Source organism: Hetaerina americana, unplaced genomic scaffold, assembly GCF_022747635.1.
Source record: "Hetaerina americana unplaced genomic scaffold, ioHetAmer1.1.p SCAF_39, whole genome shotgun sequence".
NCBI classification, from domain to species: domain Eukaryota; kingdom Metazoa; phylum Arthropoda; class Insecta; order Odonata; family Calopterygidae; genus Hetaerina; species Hetaerina americana.
The window spans coordinates 1632476-1648983 of record NW_027286974.1 but is presented as its reverse complement, the minus strand read 5'-3'; the positions used below and the strand labels follow the sequence as shown (position 1 = coordinate 1648983).

At 41.1% G+C, this 16508-nt stretch overlaps 1 protein-coding gene across 1 annotated transcript in view; it reads left to right on the top strand.

Moving 5' to 3' along the window:
* LOC139691706 (uncharacterized) overlaps nucleotides 1–16508 on the top strand; it is a 62710-nt gene that overhangs the window by 27790 nt on the left and 18412 nt on the right. Inside the window, exons 4-5 of the mRNA XM_071589555.1 lie at nucleotides 10771–10926; nucleotides 15358–15564. Of these exons, the coding sequence (XP_071445656.1) occupies nucleotides 10771–10926; nucleotides 15358–15564 (363 nt within the window). The remainder of the gene's footprint in view (nucleotides 1–10770; nucleotides 10927–15357; nucleotides 15565–16508) is intronic.

Genomic DNA, 16508 nt, shown 5'->3' with positions numbered 1-16508 from the left:
TATAGAAAATAATCTGAGGGGACCTAAATCTGGCAATTAGGGTGTATGAGGTAGTGTTTTAAACTTTAATCAATGAAAATTGGCCATTGCAATAATGGATTTCTGAGCTGGTGCATTGTCTTGAGGAAACAACACTTTCTTCTAGAGCCAAATGCTCCCGCTTTTGCTTGATTTCTTCGCTCAAACGTTGTAATAAGTTTGCATAATACTCGCCGTTGATAGTTTTTCCTTTTCCAAGATAGTCAATGAAAATTATCCCACGTACATCCATATAAACCAATTCCATAACCTTGCCTTCAAGATGAAACGGTCTTCGCCTTCTTTGGAGCCAGTTCTCCCTTTCGAATCCATTGTTTTGATTGTTCTTTCGTCTCGGGTGTGAAGTAATGGACCCATGTTTCATCCATTGCTATGAAACGGCGCAAAATTCTGCTTTTTTGCTGTGAAACTTTGCTAAACACTCAATTGAAACATCACAACACAACACTGGTTTCCTCGAGTGTGAGCAAACGCGGGACCCGTCTTGCGTAGAGCTTTCTCATGTCCAAAATTTCAGTTGATGAATTGAATGAATTCATTCCTCTTTTCATTACTTAATGACATTTTTTAGCGTAAAACTAGGAATTGCTTAGAATACTTGCTTTTGGATGTATTTTCCACTATTCAGTTTCGCGGATGCAATGATATCGGTGAGAATTTAAAATCTCCCTTTGATAAGAATATTACATACTGAAACCGTTACTCTTTTCTGAAGCAGAATGTGGCGAGAATTGTTGGTAAAGTTTAATGTTTTCCAATGAACTATTTTAACATTCAAGACGATGAAGACTTTAACTTATACCTGCAGGACTAGAGAAGGTAAAGCGTGAGGATACGTGGTTACCAACCGTATCCCTTGGTGCCATTTATATTGGCTTTAACGGTCCCTAATTAGTGCCAGAAAAATTATTTCTCCTCACCTTGATTCACTTGATACAAACTGAGGGACAACATATTTAACAAATTGCCCATCATAGTATTTTTTAATTCGCCTCTCTTTCCATTTAGATAGATTGCCTCTGCATTTCCTCTTGTTTTACAAAAATTAATAACACCATCCGCCTTAAAGTAAATAACGCTTTAACAGAATGAAAATAGCTTCAAATAGAGGGCATTCATCATGTGAATATCAAAATGACTCGGAAAAAAAATAAGTATAAAAATTCTTACCTTTGGTTTGCATTTTACTTGGCTAAGTGATTAATTTCATAAGGCATTGGGATTTCTGCGTTTGGTATTTATTTATGTTTAACGACCAAGTTTCGTGAGGAATGAGAAATGAGAAACATTTCCCATTTTTTTATTTTTATTCACTAACAATCGTTTACCGATGAAAATTTGCTACTCCTAAAATGCAATATACCGTGGATTAGTTGATGCTATGGTGATATATCTCTCTGTAACTTATCTCCTACGCCTTATTACTCTGTCACCTCTTTCCCCACTATCCTGTATTGCCCCGAACCAACCCAACTGCCGTCTCCTCTCTTTTTCTCTCTCTCTCTCTCTCTTCATGCCATGTACCGCACTTTTTGAAATGCCTTCTACGTCTGCTAGCTTTGCACATTTTCAGTCGACGATCATCCAGTATCACTTTGTGGATTTCCTTCACCGTTTCTGGAGTCGACCTCACCTCATATGGTCGACACCAATCGTGATGTTTTCGTCTTGACAGCTCTTATAGCCTCGTTTTACCCAATTGCTACCCAATTGTATTGTATTACTGTTGTATAAACGAAGAAGGAGCAGACTCACTTCCAGAAGAGTAGAATGATCCTGGCCAGGTTTTACTATATATTGGTTGTTTGGGGGCTGAGAGGCCTTTCAAATAATAAAAGTAGTATTGTATCACATGTAACGATGACCAATTCTCTCTGCTATTTTCACAAATTCACGGAAAACGTTCACCATTGATGGCCATAGTCAATGAAAATTATCCCACGTGCATCCCAAAAAACCGACCCCATGATCTTATTATCAGTTATCAGTTCATGAGGTATTACATCTGATGTGAGGAGTACAGGGCAAATGATTACTTAGGAGATGACCAGTTTGGGTTTAGGAAGGGGAGAGGTACACGTGATGCAATTGCAGTAATGAGATCATTAATCGAGAGAGGTATACAGAATACAACCAGGAGGTATTTGCCTGTTTCTTAGATTTCGAAAAAGCGTTTGATAGAGTGAATTGGGAAAAACTAATGAGTATATTGCAGAAAATAGGAATAGATTGGAATAGGGAAAGGAGGCTAATCCGCAACCTGTACATGTCTCAGACTGCTCAGGTGCGAGTGGGAAACGGGGAGTCAGGATAGGGAGTTCTTTAGGAAGAGGTGTACGGCAGGGTTGCCCATTATCACCGATGCTGTTCAACCTGTATGCAGAGGAAATGATCAAAGAGGCATGGGAAGAACTGGAGGTAGGAATGAAAGTGGGCGGGGAATTCTTAAAATCAGTCAGGTTTGCTGATGACCATGCTTTATTCGGTCAGTCAGCCAAGGGGTTGCAAGCATTGCTGAGTGAATTGGAAATTCAGTGCGATAGATATATGGGATGAGAATCAATATTAATAAAACAAAGGTTATGCGATTTTCTAGAAAGAAAAAGGCTAAGCTTAACATTAAAATAGGAGGGCAAAAAATAGAGCAGGTAGAACAGTTTAATATGTATCTCGGTAGTGTTTTGGACCAACACGGTCAAAGTAGTAGGGACGTAAGGAGAAGAATTGCGCTAGGCAAAGAGGCTTTCACAAGGAGGAGGGAGTTAAGATGAGAGGGACGTTGAGTAAGGATGTTAAGAAAAGACTCGTAAAAACTTTGATATGGAGCGTAGTTATGTGTGGCTATGGAAACGTGGTCATTGAAGCTGGAGGATAGACGTAGACTGGAGGCTTTTGAGTGATGTGGGTGTGGAGAAGATTGGAGAAGGTGAAATGGATGGAAAGGGAAACAAATGAGGAAGTATGGGCGAGCTGGGCTAGGTTTGGCATCTCTGGTGTGGTCAAAGGCTCGACCGACGGACTCAGAGGTGGGGTAACGGGGGAGGAACGGGGAGGGGAATGGTCTGCTAATCCAGGATTGTTGGACGACTTCATAATAGCGACATAGTAACAAAAAAGATGGGAATCGGGTAGCGGACATTGTCTTGTTTGCTGGGGTGTGCTTCTATTTGGGAGAGATAATCATGGGTGGGGGTTGGGTTTGGAACTGGGTACAGAAATAAAATAGATGGTGGGGTTTGGTGCGTTACCCCCTACATAAATGTACACTGTTTTGGATATTACATAGGAACAAGTAATGAATAAAAATCATAAAAACAATAGCTATGTGAAAAACATTCACCTTCACGGTGTTCGCTCGTATACACTTGTAAAATTCATAACACTACATTTATGCAGTACCTTCAACCTTTTCTTAGGCTGTTTGTTTGTAGAAAAAGTCATGAACTTATGTAAAATATTAGAATATACGGGGGGGAATTCGAAAAGTAAGGTCTCCTAATTTTTTTTTCAAGAAAAATCAAATTTATTCTCAAACTTTGGGTATATCATATGGAAAGGTTGGGCATTTAGCTATATTTATACACAATCGCCTTGATGATCAATCACTTTTTGCATCCTCATAAGCAGCTTTTTAATACTGGCGTCGTACCTTTCTCCCGCCATGTTACTAAACCAACTGACGACTGCTTCTCCGATATAATAAATTCATCCTGCCATTTAGTGTGGAAGTCTACGGTGAGAAGTGTATTATGGACATCAAATGGACGTGCATCGGAAGTGGTGCTTGGAGTTTCTCTGATGTCTGGGAAAACGTCCTACGATAAGAAGCGGTCGATGGGGCGGCCGTTGGGAGTTTGCCATTGGAATATCAACAACGGTGGCTCCAATTGACGAGATATTGCGATATAACCGGAGGGAATTGACCCTTCATTTAGATGAAGGAAGGCCTTAGAGAATGAATGAAGAGAGAGAGAGAGAGAGAGAGAGAGAGAGAGAGAGTGGTTACTTCTCCGTGCTGCGGAATATTGCGTGTCTTGAGGTCAATTAAGTTACAAACAAGATGTCTCTCCTCACTTAAAGGAGGAGTGTGTTTGCATATCATAATACAATGCACGTCCACGTGTCTCCACATCAAACGATGACCTCCCCCTTACTCAATGAATTCGGCCGATGGGATATATCATCGACCACCCTCCTTACAGCCCAGAGGACGTTGCCCCCCCAAGCGACTAACATTGGTTTCCCGCTCTCAAAAAACATGTTAAAGGACAGAAATTCAAGAAATGCTCAGCTTTTCCATAAGATGTATGCAAAGTTGAGAATACATTTGATTTTTCATTAAACAAAATAGGAGACCCTACTTTTCTAATTGCCCTCGTATTTCATGTGATTCAATATAAAATCCCTCAGTGTTATACTCAGTAAAAGCTTTGATTTGTATAATATTTATTCTTACACATAATTACATCTGATTCCATTAGGATAAGTCCCAATGCCATCGCTAACGTGAAACAATGGAATTTACGCCTTTTTGAAAGTTCAACTAATAAAGTTGGGTCAGGGATAGCACCAAGTACAGGTCCTTCCCAGGGGTGGGCAGTTTCTCGGGCGTGACTGGGGGGATACTCTAGTCTGCAGATAACAGGTCACTCTGCGGACATTTTTTGCACCATAATTCTACCTCAACGTGCGAATTTTCATTTAAAGTTTCAGTTGTACACTTTTCTATCATCCCTATTGGTATTTCTGTTTCTTTCTCAATGAACTGCTAGCTTTTACCCGTATTACATACCAGCAAAAGAGGAATTGTTCAGTCTTCTTCAATTTTTGTATACATTGGGGGTACCGAAACATTCCCATCTTCCCATTCTATCAACACTTCTTTAGCTGCCAAATCTTTCTTACAAGCATCTGCCATGACCACGAGAGCAGAGGTGGTCTTTGCCTTTCTCTTGATGCAAACCAAACTATCACTAAGTTCCTCCCCTTGACTCTCTTCCTTACATACAGGCTCTAAGATCTGGTCAATTCCTTCATTACTCTAATTTATAGGCACAGAAGATATGTCGGGTTTGCCTTGGTTCATGACTCTTGGGAAGTCCTTAAACCCGACACAATTAATGTTTTGAAACACAGTGCCATACCGTGTTGGCCTCTTTGCGAGGTCCTAATGGGGAATTCCCAATTGAAATTAAATCTACAAGGGCGATTCAAATAGTAGGGTCACTTATGTAAAATATTAGAATATACAGGGGGGAATTCGAAAAGTAAGGTCTCCAAATTTTTTTTCGTGAGAAATCAAATTTATTCTCTCAACTTTGCGTACATCGTTGGAAAGTTTGAGCATTTAGCTATTTTCCCACATGGTCACCTAGACATTCAATCACTTTTTGCATCTCCTAGTAAGCAGCATAATACTGGCATCGTACCTTTCTCCCGCTCCCCCTTTCTCCCGCCATGTTGCAAAACCAACTTCGACGACTGCTTCTCCGATATAATAAATTCATCCTGCCATTTAGTGTGGAAGTGTACGGATGAGAAGTATATTATGGACATCAAATGGACGTGCATCGGAAGTGGTGCTGGGAGTTTGTCTGATGTCTGGGAAAACGTCCTACCATGAGCAGCGGTTGATGGGGCGGCCATCGGGAGTTTGCCATTGGAATATCAACAACGGTGGCTCCAATTGACGAGATATTGCGATATAACCAGAGGGAATTGACCCTTCATTTAGATAAAAAAAGGCCTTATATAATGAAGAGAGAGTGGCTACTTCTCTGAGCTGCAGAATATTGCGTGTCTTGAGGTCAATCAGTTACAGACAAGGTGTCTCTCCTCACTTAAAGGAGGAGTGTGTTTGCATATCATAATACAATGCACGTCCACGTGTCTCCACATCAAACGATGACCACCCCCTTACTCAATGAATTCGGCCGATGGGATATCATTGACAGCCCAAAGGTGGAGCTTTTAATTATTTTTCTACATAGTCACCTCGACGATCAATTACGTTTTGCATCCTTATAAGCAGCTTTTTAATCCCAGCAACGTACCTTTCTCCAGCCTCACGATTGACTGCAGCTAACTGACGATTGAGGCACCGGGGATGAGCAAGTGGGCCCAGGCTGGGCATCATTGGTGTATTTGTAGGCTCGACTGACGGACTTGGAGGTGGCACGTGAGATTGGGAAAGGTGCAGGGTAATGCTAGGCATCTCTGGTGTGGTCGTAGGCTTGATTGACAGACTCAGAGGCAGGGTATTGCAGGAGGAAGTCCAGGATTGTCTTGCTTTATAAGGCATTGAGATAGCACTGCGATCGCTCCTTCGGTGGGAGTGTGGATGACTTCATAGTAACTACACAGTAGCAAAAAGGAGGGAATTTGCTAGCGGACATTGTCTCAAATGCTGGGGGGTATTCCTCCTCGGGAGAGATGAACGTCAGTGGGGGGTTTCCAAGAAACCCACGCTATACTTGGCATGCCAAGAGACGAGGAAAGGGGTTTGTTGGGGATCAAGATGGTGCATTGGCTACCGTACTGGCTTCCCACCCAGAAGGCCCAGGTTCAAATCCCAGTGGTGGTGTACAATATTTTTCAGAGGTATCTCAATCCTTACTCGAGGTGTGCTTTGTGGAGGGCACTTTGAGTGAGTACGCCGTCCGTCGGATGGGACGTTAAACTGCAGACCCCTTGGTGCCTTCCATAAAGAGTAGGCTAATGCCGACACCGGGTTTCTCCACCCCCCTTCATCCTTTCCTGTCCATCCCCTATGGTGCAAATGACCTCAGCTGTCGGTCTCAGTCTCCCATAAATACTACTACTACTGGGGGTTTGTCGGGAGAAATCCTATGGAGGCAGGTGAAATGGATGAAGGGCTCATTGGTCGGCAGGGGGTTGTTGAAGGAGAAGACTGTAATGGAGGGGAGAATGTTAATGGCATAAGGAGTAATTAGGGATAGGAATAGGATAGATAGGGAATAGAAAGGAGGAAGGAAGTGCTCGGAGATGAAGAGGGACTTGATGTAGAGTAGGTTGCTGGTTTGCGTTTGGCTGAGAGTCAAAAAATATTAATTTCGTAGTTGTGCCCATCCAGAGCCCACCTTAAGCAATAGATTACCACGTAATAATAGTATTTAACTTCAGTATTTCAATACTTTTTATCCCTTTTTATATGGTATTTCGCTCCAGGGTAATTTATTCAGTCATTAATCCATGTCAGTAATTGTTTTGAGATATGATTTGTGTCGTTTGTCGTGAAATTATTTATTAATTCATTCTTTTCTTGCAAGACGGTCCATATTTTACGTATATAAGTTAGTCTAAGTAGTATCTATTAAAATGTTTAACATACTAATCCTATGCCTTGTCGGGAAGTCTTTAAATTTTGTTGGTTTTATTAATTATCAAGCTTCAGTGATGAAATGTTGACTCCTCTTTCAAAGGTTTGGCTAAAGGCTTTTGAATACCCCCAGCTTGATTCTCGCAGACAGCTATGCGAGGTCTGTCCAATAAATATGCAAACTGAGGATATAAATACTTTAATTTGCTTCAAATTTAGTCAGTATTGATTATTGTTTTCCCTTCTTCAAAGTACTCTCTCTCAATTCATAGTAGGCTATATGCCTTCTTATATTCCATCTACTTCTTCTTTTCAACCACTGTTTAATAAAGCCTCCTTTCGAAGTCCATTAAGTCAGCAGTTAGGAGGCTTTTCAGTTCTCTCGTGTCGTTTCTTTGCCCTATTTTGGTGTCTCTTCTCCATGCATGGCAGAGGGTGTTAGCTCTATAGACAACCATTCAGAACCATATGATCAGATGACCGTACCGTATGCTATCGTCATGATTTCATAGAACAACGACGTTAACTTGCTATAATAAAACGTTAAATAAACTTTAAAAGAAGGGTATTAAAGGTATAAATTAAGATCCCAGGCTTAACTATGTGGAATTGTACTCAGTATTAGATGAGGTTAATTTTTAAAAATTGTAGCAGAATCATTTCAACAATTAGAAACTTCTTTTTGCAGTTCTATGGCTTTTTGGTTTCCTCTAGTAGTCATTTATTTGCTTTGTTATATTGTGTCTGTCTTCCACGCATAATCTTGTGCCCAAGTGATGTACAATTTCCCCAATTATCACATTTTAATGCATTTTATATTGGGAATAAACGGAAAAGTCACAAATTGGGGCAAAGATCTATTAGAATAAGGAAAGGGTGATGATCAAAGGATCAATGGTGATTGAATCTTTGTGAAATGACATGCGTATTCCACCAGCTAATGCCACTACTCCTACTCCACTAATTCACCGGTGCAACCTTCAGTGATTGTTTGAAAGTAGGGTGTCCATTCTGCCCCAGACTGTACTTACATTGACATAAATTACAATACTTTTTAAATTTTTGAGTGTGCCCCGTTTTAAGTGTGTAGTGTAGGTTTTCCCATGGTTTTAATAATGTTAAACATGAAATAATTCGTACAAATCTGTCTTGGATGAAATAAGTTAACATACCATGCATAGTTTAGAAGGAATAAAATTACATTAACTATCAAAAGTGAGTGGTGTATCATCTTGGATGATACCAGGTGTAATTCTGCTTTCATAATAATAGCATTCCTACCCCAGGGTCCGTTTACAGTAAATGTGTAATGTATTTAATTTGGTGTACTTCCTTCATCAATGTATTAGAATTCAAAATTGATGAATTGGTAAATATATTAAACAAATACTAGTGCACCTTCTTCAATAGATCCACCTAGTATGCTAATAATAGGTAGTATAGGGCCATGAAGAACGTAACATCAAAATACATCAGTGATGTCTCTAAATAGTTCCTGGTCTAGTTTTGCGTTCACGTATATTGGAGGAGGAAGGTTGAGAGAAAGAGAGATGGAATGTGTTATAGGAACAGTCATTCATTCGATAGCAAGATAGAGGGAGGGCATTTGGGGAATGAGAGATGAAGTAAATGGGTGTCGGGATGGATTGTAGATCCTCGTTGGAACGTCTTAAAGTTTTAGTGCACATATTTGTCGTGGAAGGGAAGAATTTACTACCCTGTCCTGTAAATATGCAAACTGAGACCATAAATACTTTATTTTGCTTGAAATTCAGTCAACATTGATTCTGTTTCCCCTTTCAAAGTACTCTCAGTTGGTAGGCTATGTCTTCTTATATTCCATCTTCTTCTTTTCCAATACTGTTTAATAAAGCACCCTTTGGAAGTCCTTTAAGGCAGTTTCAAGGCTTCTTCATTAGTTTTCTCGTGTCGTTTCTTTGCTTTATTATTATTGTGTATGTCTTCCACACATAATCGTGTGCCCAGTGTGAGATACAATGTCCCTAATTATCACATTTCATCGCATTTTATATTGGGGCTATTTGAAAAAGTCACAAATTGGGGCAGGATCTATAAACATAAGGAGAGGATTGTGATCAAGGGTCAAAGGTGATTGAGTCTTCGCGAAATCACAATGTTTCACCTCAAAAAGCCACCAAAGCAGTCCGTTGAAACGTGCGTCTGCTGATGAAAAATCCACAAGGTTTTTTATATGTGAGTTTCTTTGTTTCCGTTTCAAGTGCTAACTTTGTATACATCATTACCCACATCCGAGATAACTCTCACAACGAATATTACATATGTACACATATAAAAACAGATAAGAGACAAAATATTTTGACATACAAAGACACTTCCACATCACATGCAAACAAACTTCAAACATCACATGCAAACAAACTTCAAACATCACATACAAAATGCCGTCCACATCACATACAAACACTATTTTAATAACTACAATGAAGTTTAATACCCAGTGGCTGCTTTGCATTTATACTTAAAACTTCTAAAATTGGATGGTAAGGGCTTAAACAAACCTCCAGAGGCAACTGGATCCATTTAAAGAATAGTTCTATTTAGAAAAAGAGTATTTTTTCTTATTTGTCTTTCGAGTCCTTATTTTTATTTTAAAACTATGGTCGGTTTTTCCCATTTTAAAGTTAGGCTTTTCTATCTCTTTCCATTAAATCTTCCCACGCTTCGTCCTTTTTAACAATTCTACATATACATCGCGCCTAACCTACTCCTTTTTCTTCTATTTTTCCAACTCTCCCATTTCAGTAAATCTAACATTTCTGTGACACTATCTGTTCTTTTGTACCTTCCGAGTAAACATATCTTGCTGCCTTTCTTTGAAATTTTCCATTCTTTTCAATACATCCCACCTCTTATGAACCCCCATACTATGGACGAGTATTCTAGGATAGGGATAACGAGTACCTTATAATGCTTATTTTACTTTTTTGTGGCTACACCACTTCCTTTTAAATTTCTCATCACCCAATTCAATACTTTAAATGCCTCTCCGTGTTGTCAAATTATCTACTTGAACTCCCCACCCCAAGATCCCTAGTTAAATAAATGCCTAAATATTTGCATTGACTGGTACATGGGATTCTTTCTCCAAAGAGGGTGTAAATTTCCTTTTCTGCATTCTTTTTATTTGAAAAATTTATATGCTTACTTTACGTTAACTGATGTCCTGCCGCTTCTACTCCTTGGAGAGGACTTAGAATGGGGTCGTGGCAAGGCTTAGGGGGTTCTCTTGACCTTCCCCAAGTGATTTGATCTCATTCCGACCAAAGGGAGCGGTGTGGGAAATTGAATTGCGTTACTGTGGGAATGAACCCTGTATTTTATCGCTCATTTCCTTCCTGATTGTTTTTCAGAGTGTGATGGTCTCCGTGTCCCGTCAACCCTCTTCCATTGCGGCCTGGGACTGTGCATATCACGGCAACTGGTGAATGACGGTGTGGTCAATTGTCCGTTTGGCGATTGCATTGACGAGGGAAGCTGTGCGGAAGCTAAGGCATCGAATCTCACCGGTAAGTCATAAAGGGCCTACCTATTTGCCCTCGTACGAAGAGCACGCCTGCAAGTTTATGTACATGCTATCAAATACAATCGTGCTTGAAGGCCTCTTGAAGCATTGGGAATGTTTCGGTTGCATTCTTTCCAAAGATCCATGGAAAACTAGTCAGTCAGGAAACACACTTCATGTCCAGAGGCACGTCTTTCCTGCCCTGAGCAAACTGGAGTCCGGCTGCGTTGGAAAAGCAGTCACCTCACCACAATCCCTATAGAATTGGCCATTGTGCCATTGATGGTTGCGGCATAGTAAAATCATGTCCATCGCTTCCATAATTGACCTCTCGGATAGCTCGGGGCAAACTGATGGTGGGCTGCGTTGGAAGGGCAGACCCCCACACCACATTTTCCAATAGGTTTTACCCCGCTACAATGGATAGTCCCTTCACAATAAAATCATTACATAATATTCCATGTATACGTTGAAGAAAATGTTCAAATTTGTATAAATAATGGAGGAAAACTTAATTCAAAACAAGGGTCAAATTAACCTTTCAGTAATTATTCATTAGTTTTGCGAAAAAAAGGGAATAAAATTGAACCCGAACCATTGGTACAACAAGGGGTCCAGCTTAAAGAGACAGGTCACGCAGAAATGATAGATTGAAAGGCGAAATGGCACATTGCATTTAAATGCAAATAATGGTCTCACCCCCAAAGGCACAGGTAATGCGGACACAGGTAATGCGGTAAGGCACAGGTAGACAGCGGACGGAGTGAGGTGGCCACTGTCCGGTGTCTCCCCATCACCGAGAGAAACGGAAGGAGAAACTTGACAACCGACAAAGCAGAGCAAGCAATACTGTAATGAGAACTATATCCATTAAATGCCATTCTAACGCAGATGTGCACTTTAGGATTTGACAGAAAATATCAGGTGTGGATCTCGTCAATCATTTCTGAAGTTCTGAAGTTCCACCTTGAGTGGACGTCCTACTGAGCAATGTTCAATATTAGTGGATGTACATCCCTACGTGTCAGAAAGCTCATTAGTATGGATTTAGCAGTGGTATTGATTTGTATATTGGTATGGTTTTGACTAGAAAACCTTCGACATTAGTGAAAGAGCATATGCATTTGAGTAGAACTAATTATTCCCTAGACGCTAATGTGGGTGGGAAGTGGGATTTTTGCTATCTCTAACCCAGAAGTTGTGTTCTCGTATTGTCCGGGGTACAGAGGATTCTTGGGGTCTGTGAGTTCTGGCATCTGTTTCCCAAATTTAAAATGATTAATATGCTTAATGATCAATGCTTAATGATCAATTGCTCTTTACCTGTGTCCAGATTCTCCCAGAAGTTGGGCCCTATTCACTGTGTGTTCCTTGAGTGCTTGTGTGTGCGATTGGTCTCTGCCAGTCACAAAGTACGTCGGAATCTTTGACGGGGTCTACAGGGTCGCACCCAAAAGTGGTAGGACTGATTTTTTTACAAGAATTTTATTGACGCTATACTTACATCTACTTAATAATCTTCAAAGTATGCTCCTTGAGCTGCTACACACTTAGTATAACGTTGCTCCCATTCCCCGTACGCCCGCTGGAAATTTTCTTTGGGGATGCCGTTGATGACCCTCGTCGAAGCCTCTTGAACGGCCTTTATCGAGTCAAAATGTCGTCCCTTGAGCTGTCTTTTCATCAGGGGGAATAAGAAGAAGAAGTCCGGTGGTACCAGATCGAGAGAATAGGGCGGGTGTGGCAACGTGGCAACGCTGTATTTGGCCGTTGCCTGTCGGTCGATACTCAGAATTTTCAGCACCATCTTGGCGCACACCTTGCGCATGGCCAAATCCTGTGAAATAATGCGTTGGACGTTGGATGCAGACAGACCCAACTGGTCTGCAATTTCTTCACTGGTTAAGCGTCGGCCTGTGTTCAGCAGTGTCCTCACTCTGTCCACATTCGTGTCGGTTCTTGCCGTCGACGGCCGTCAGGAGCGATGGTCGTCTTCAACGAGCTCCCTACCCTCTAAACAACTTGTGCCACTCAAATACTGTGGAACGGCTTAAGGCAGTGTCCCCATAAGCCTGCTTGATCATAGCGAGGGGTCTCAGTTGCCGTCTTCCTGAGTTTCGCACAAAACTTCACGGAATAACGTTGCTCTAAATTCAGATTCATTTTGTTTTTTGACGCGGACAAAAAACTTGCTTCACTAAAAACAGTGTCCTCACTCAACGACAGCTCGCAGGCGACTGAGGTTGGTGTTGGTCTGTTGCTAAGAGCCCCCTGCACCTTACCCTGCCAGGCAGACCCCCCTCCACCGCTCCGTTCGCGCCAGAGAAAATCAGTCCTACCACTTTTGGGTGCGACCCTGTACTCTACAGCCTCGTGAAGGATTCCATCTCCATCTGAAATTCTTTAACAGGGTCTCACAGCCTCGTGAAGGATTTCAGTCAGGGTAGTGTGTGCGTTTGGCTGTGTGTTGGTCCCTGACGCGGATTAATTTCCCAGTAAACCACCACAGAGGGTATTCTGGTCGAGAGGTTGTGGTTGGTCCCTGACGTGGTTCCCGTTAAACCAACACAACAATTGGTGTGACGAGAGATTTGCGACTAATTTTTACGACCATTGGAGTATACTTTACTCATTCATTGACATGATTGCCCTGTTGATTTTCATTAAATTCAGTTCATCAGCTATTGTCATTCGGATCACAGGTTATAATGACGATTGGCAAGAAGGACAAGGGACCATTGCACACACGATCAATGTTATCAATATCAACATTGGTGATTGAAGGTTGTCCAGGCCTTGCGTCATTATCTGTGGCGTTCTGTTGGGCGTCCCCAGACTTTTATGAGTCAGATCAATGTACAGTAAATGTATTTCATAAAAATGAGGCCTAAAAAGAGCGTTGGAGCAACTTTCAATGACCTTGTTGTCACTAATGCTCAAGAATGCGTCTAATGAATACCAAATTCTCATGTACTAGCCTGCAAATTCAGTTCTTATTTCTGGAAACAACAGGAAACATAAGTAATGCTCTGTAGAGATTTATAATAACTGTATTTCCTCAATTTATTGCATGAAAATTAATTTTTTCACTCATTCCTATCTCAAAGTTATTTCCTCTATTCATTATTTCAGTTATAAAATTGAATTATTCGCACCAAATTCTAATTGAAAACACATCCCGGTCACGTACGCAACACCCTACAAGACAACGCAAGGGCCCATGCTGGGGGTTTTATGACTATTTTATGTATTCGTGATCCAAGTGAACAATGTTAATTGGAGTGCGAATTATTTGCAAGACCTCAGCGCTGAAACATGCCGATCTGAATGCATTTAGTAATTTAAACCATAGCATTGAACTGTCTCTCTTCTAATGCATTCCAACCAATCTCCAGGAGCGTTTGGGCAACGTATTTCGGTTTCTCTGCCGAGGTGAGATTTTTCTATTTGTAACCCTACAGTGGTTCGCGGTAGTCCAGTGGGTAGAGTGTTGGACTGTTGACCAGAGGGTCCCGGGTTCGATTCCCAGACAAGGCACTCTGGGCATCTGCAGCTCCACCCAAGCTCACCCAGCAAGTGATTTTTTGGGTACCAGGTCTTCCTGGGAAACCATAACCGGCACAGGGAAAGCAAGTGGCCCCCCTTAATACCCTGATGTGCGAATTTCACACGCCGTATAGGGCTTAGTACTGGGTGATTTCTACCATCACCCATACCAAACCGACCTTCGGGTTGATTACTGTGTTTATGGTTCTTTTGGTAACCCTAGAGTTGCTATCCCGTAATGTCCGTGGGAAGGAGTCCTTGAGTCTGCTAGTTCTGGCATTTTGTTCCGAAATTTAACCCTCTTAGTGGGGTGGGGATTCCAGGGGTACTAGTGAGATGTCCGAAGGGAAATTTAAGAAAATGTATCACCTTAGGAAAAAAAACATTATGAAGTTATTTGTTAAGATATCCATATGCAGTTTTTTTATTTTGAAATATAATGTTGTAGTTAATAATCTTGTAATACATTTACATCATCTGAAAAATAAATGTAAATATTACAGTATTAAATATTTGAAGATTATTTTTTTAGCAGGAATATTTCGATTTTTAGACACAATACTAATATATTTTTTTTAAACATTTTTCAATAAAACTACCATATTTAACCCTCAAAGTGCGGCGGGCCGATATATTGGCTTTTGTGTCCCTGGCGAAAAGTGCAGCGGGCCGATATATATCGGCTCTTGCGTAGGCTATTGTTTAAAACGCTATAACTTATGGTTTTTTTCTTTAATTTGTAATGTATTCAAGTTGTTCTCACAGCTGTGGACTTTATTTATATTCCCTGAATAGTAATACCACTTAAAAAAGACCGAAAGATATTATGGTTGTGTGGTACGTTTGCGATTGCTTACTCATCGGATCAATTTCCTTTCTTCCCACGCAGCTCACATCCTGGGGCATTCGACCTCCACCAAGGACGTAAGTGGTGTGCCGCCCGGCATAGCAGCCACTTCCTCGGTCTTTGCGTTGACCATCTTGGTGACTATTGGTGTGTGCATATGTTTTATCCTGCGGAGGAACCGTCAGCAGAGGCAGGAGCAGTCGACCGGAGGAGGAATCTCCGTTTATCCAGTACAAGGAGGAAATGGTGGTGAGTTTGGCTGTGGAGGGGGTTGTTCTATCGGTCATTCAAGTATTAGGGACACTGGCCGGACAATGCAGATGGGTTTAGTTTGTCTAATGGTTGGGTCGAAGAAATTTTTTAAATTAAAATGTTAATTTTGTGCTAAAAATTTGTGATTTCGCACACTCTTGTGCATTTAGCCGAGTGTATATACATATTGTTTTTGCGAAAATAAGACCAAAGTAATGTAATTTATTATAAAGATGGAGATACTGCAAAAGATATTGCTTTGGCACCTAATGCAAAAGTGCACAGTTTTAATTAATTGTTTTTTTGTTTAAGGTTGACTACATATATATTATTATTATTAATTAGTAGGTCGTGGTAGTCCAGTGGGTAGAGTGTTGGACTACTGACCGGAGGGTCCCGGGTTCGATTCCTGGGCAAGGCACTCTGGGCACCTGCAGGTCCACCCAAGCTATGTGATTTTTCGGGTATCAGATCTTCCTGGGAAACCATAACCGGCACAGTGTATTGAGGAACTGGCCCCCCTTAACACCCTGATGTGTGAATTTCACACGCCGTAAATAGGGCTTATAGTACTTAGTAAACTCTACCATCACCCATACCAAACCAACCTTCAGGTTGATTACTGTGTTTATGGTTGCTTTATAATTAATTAAACTATGGGTTAAGGTAGTTTTTGGATGGACACAACTACCAAATAAATATTTTGTGACTCCTGACAACAAAACACAATTCAGCAACCTAGTCTACATCTGGTCCCTCTTCATCTCTGAGTACTCTCTTCCTCCCTTCATCCCATATCCAAGACATCCCTATCCTGTTCCTTCCCTTTCCTCGTTTGCCTAACATTTTCCCCTCTATCACAGTCTTCAACATCCCACTGCCGGTCAACACCCCCTTCATCCACTTTTCCTGCCTCCATAGGATTGCTCCCAGCAAACCCC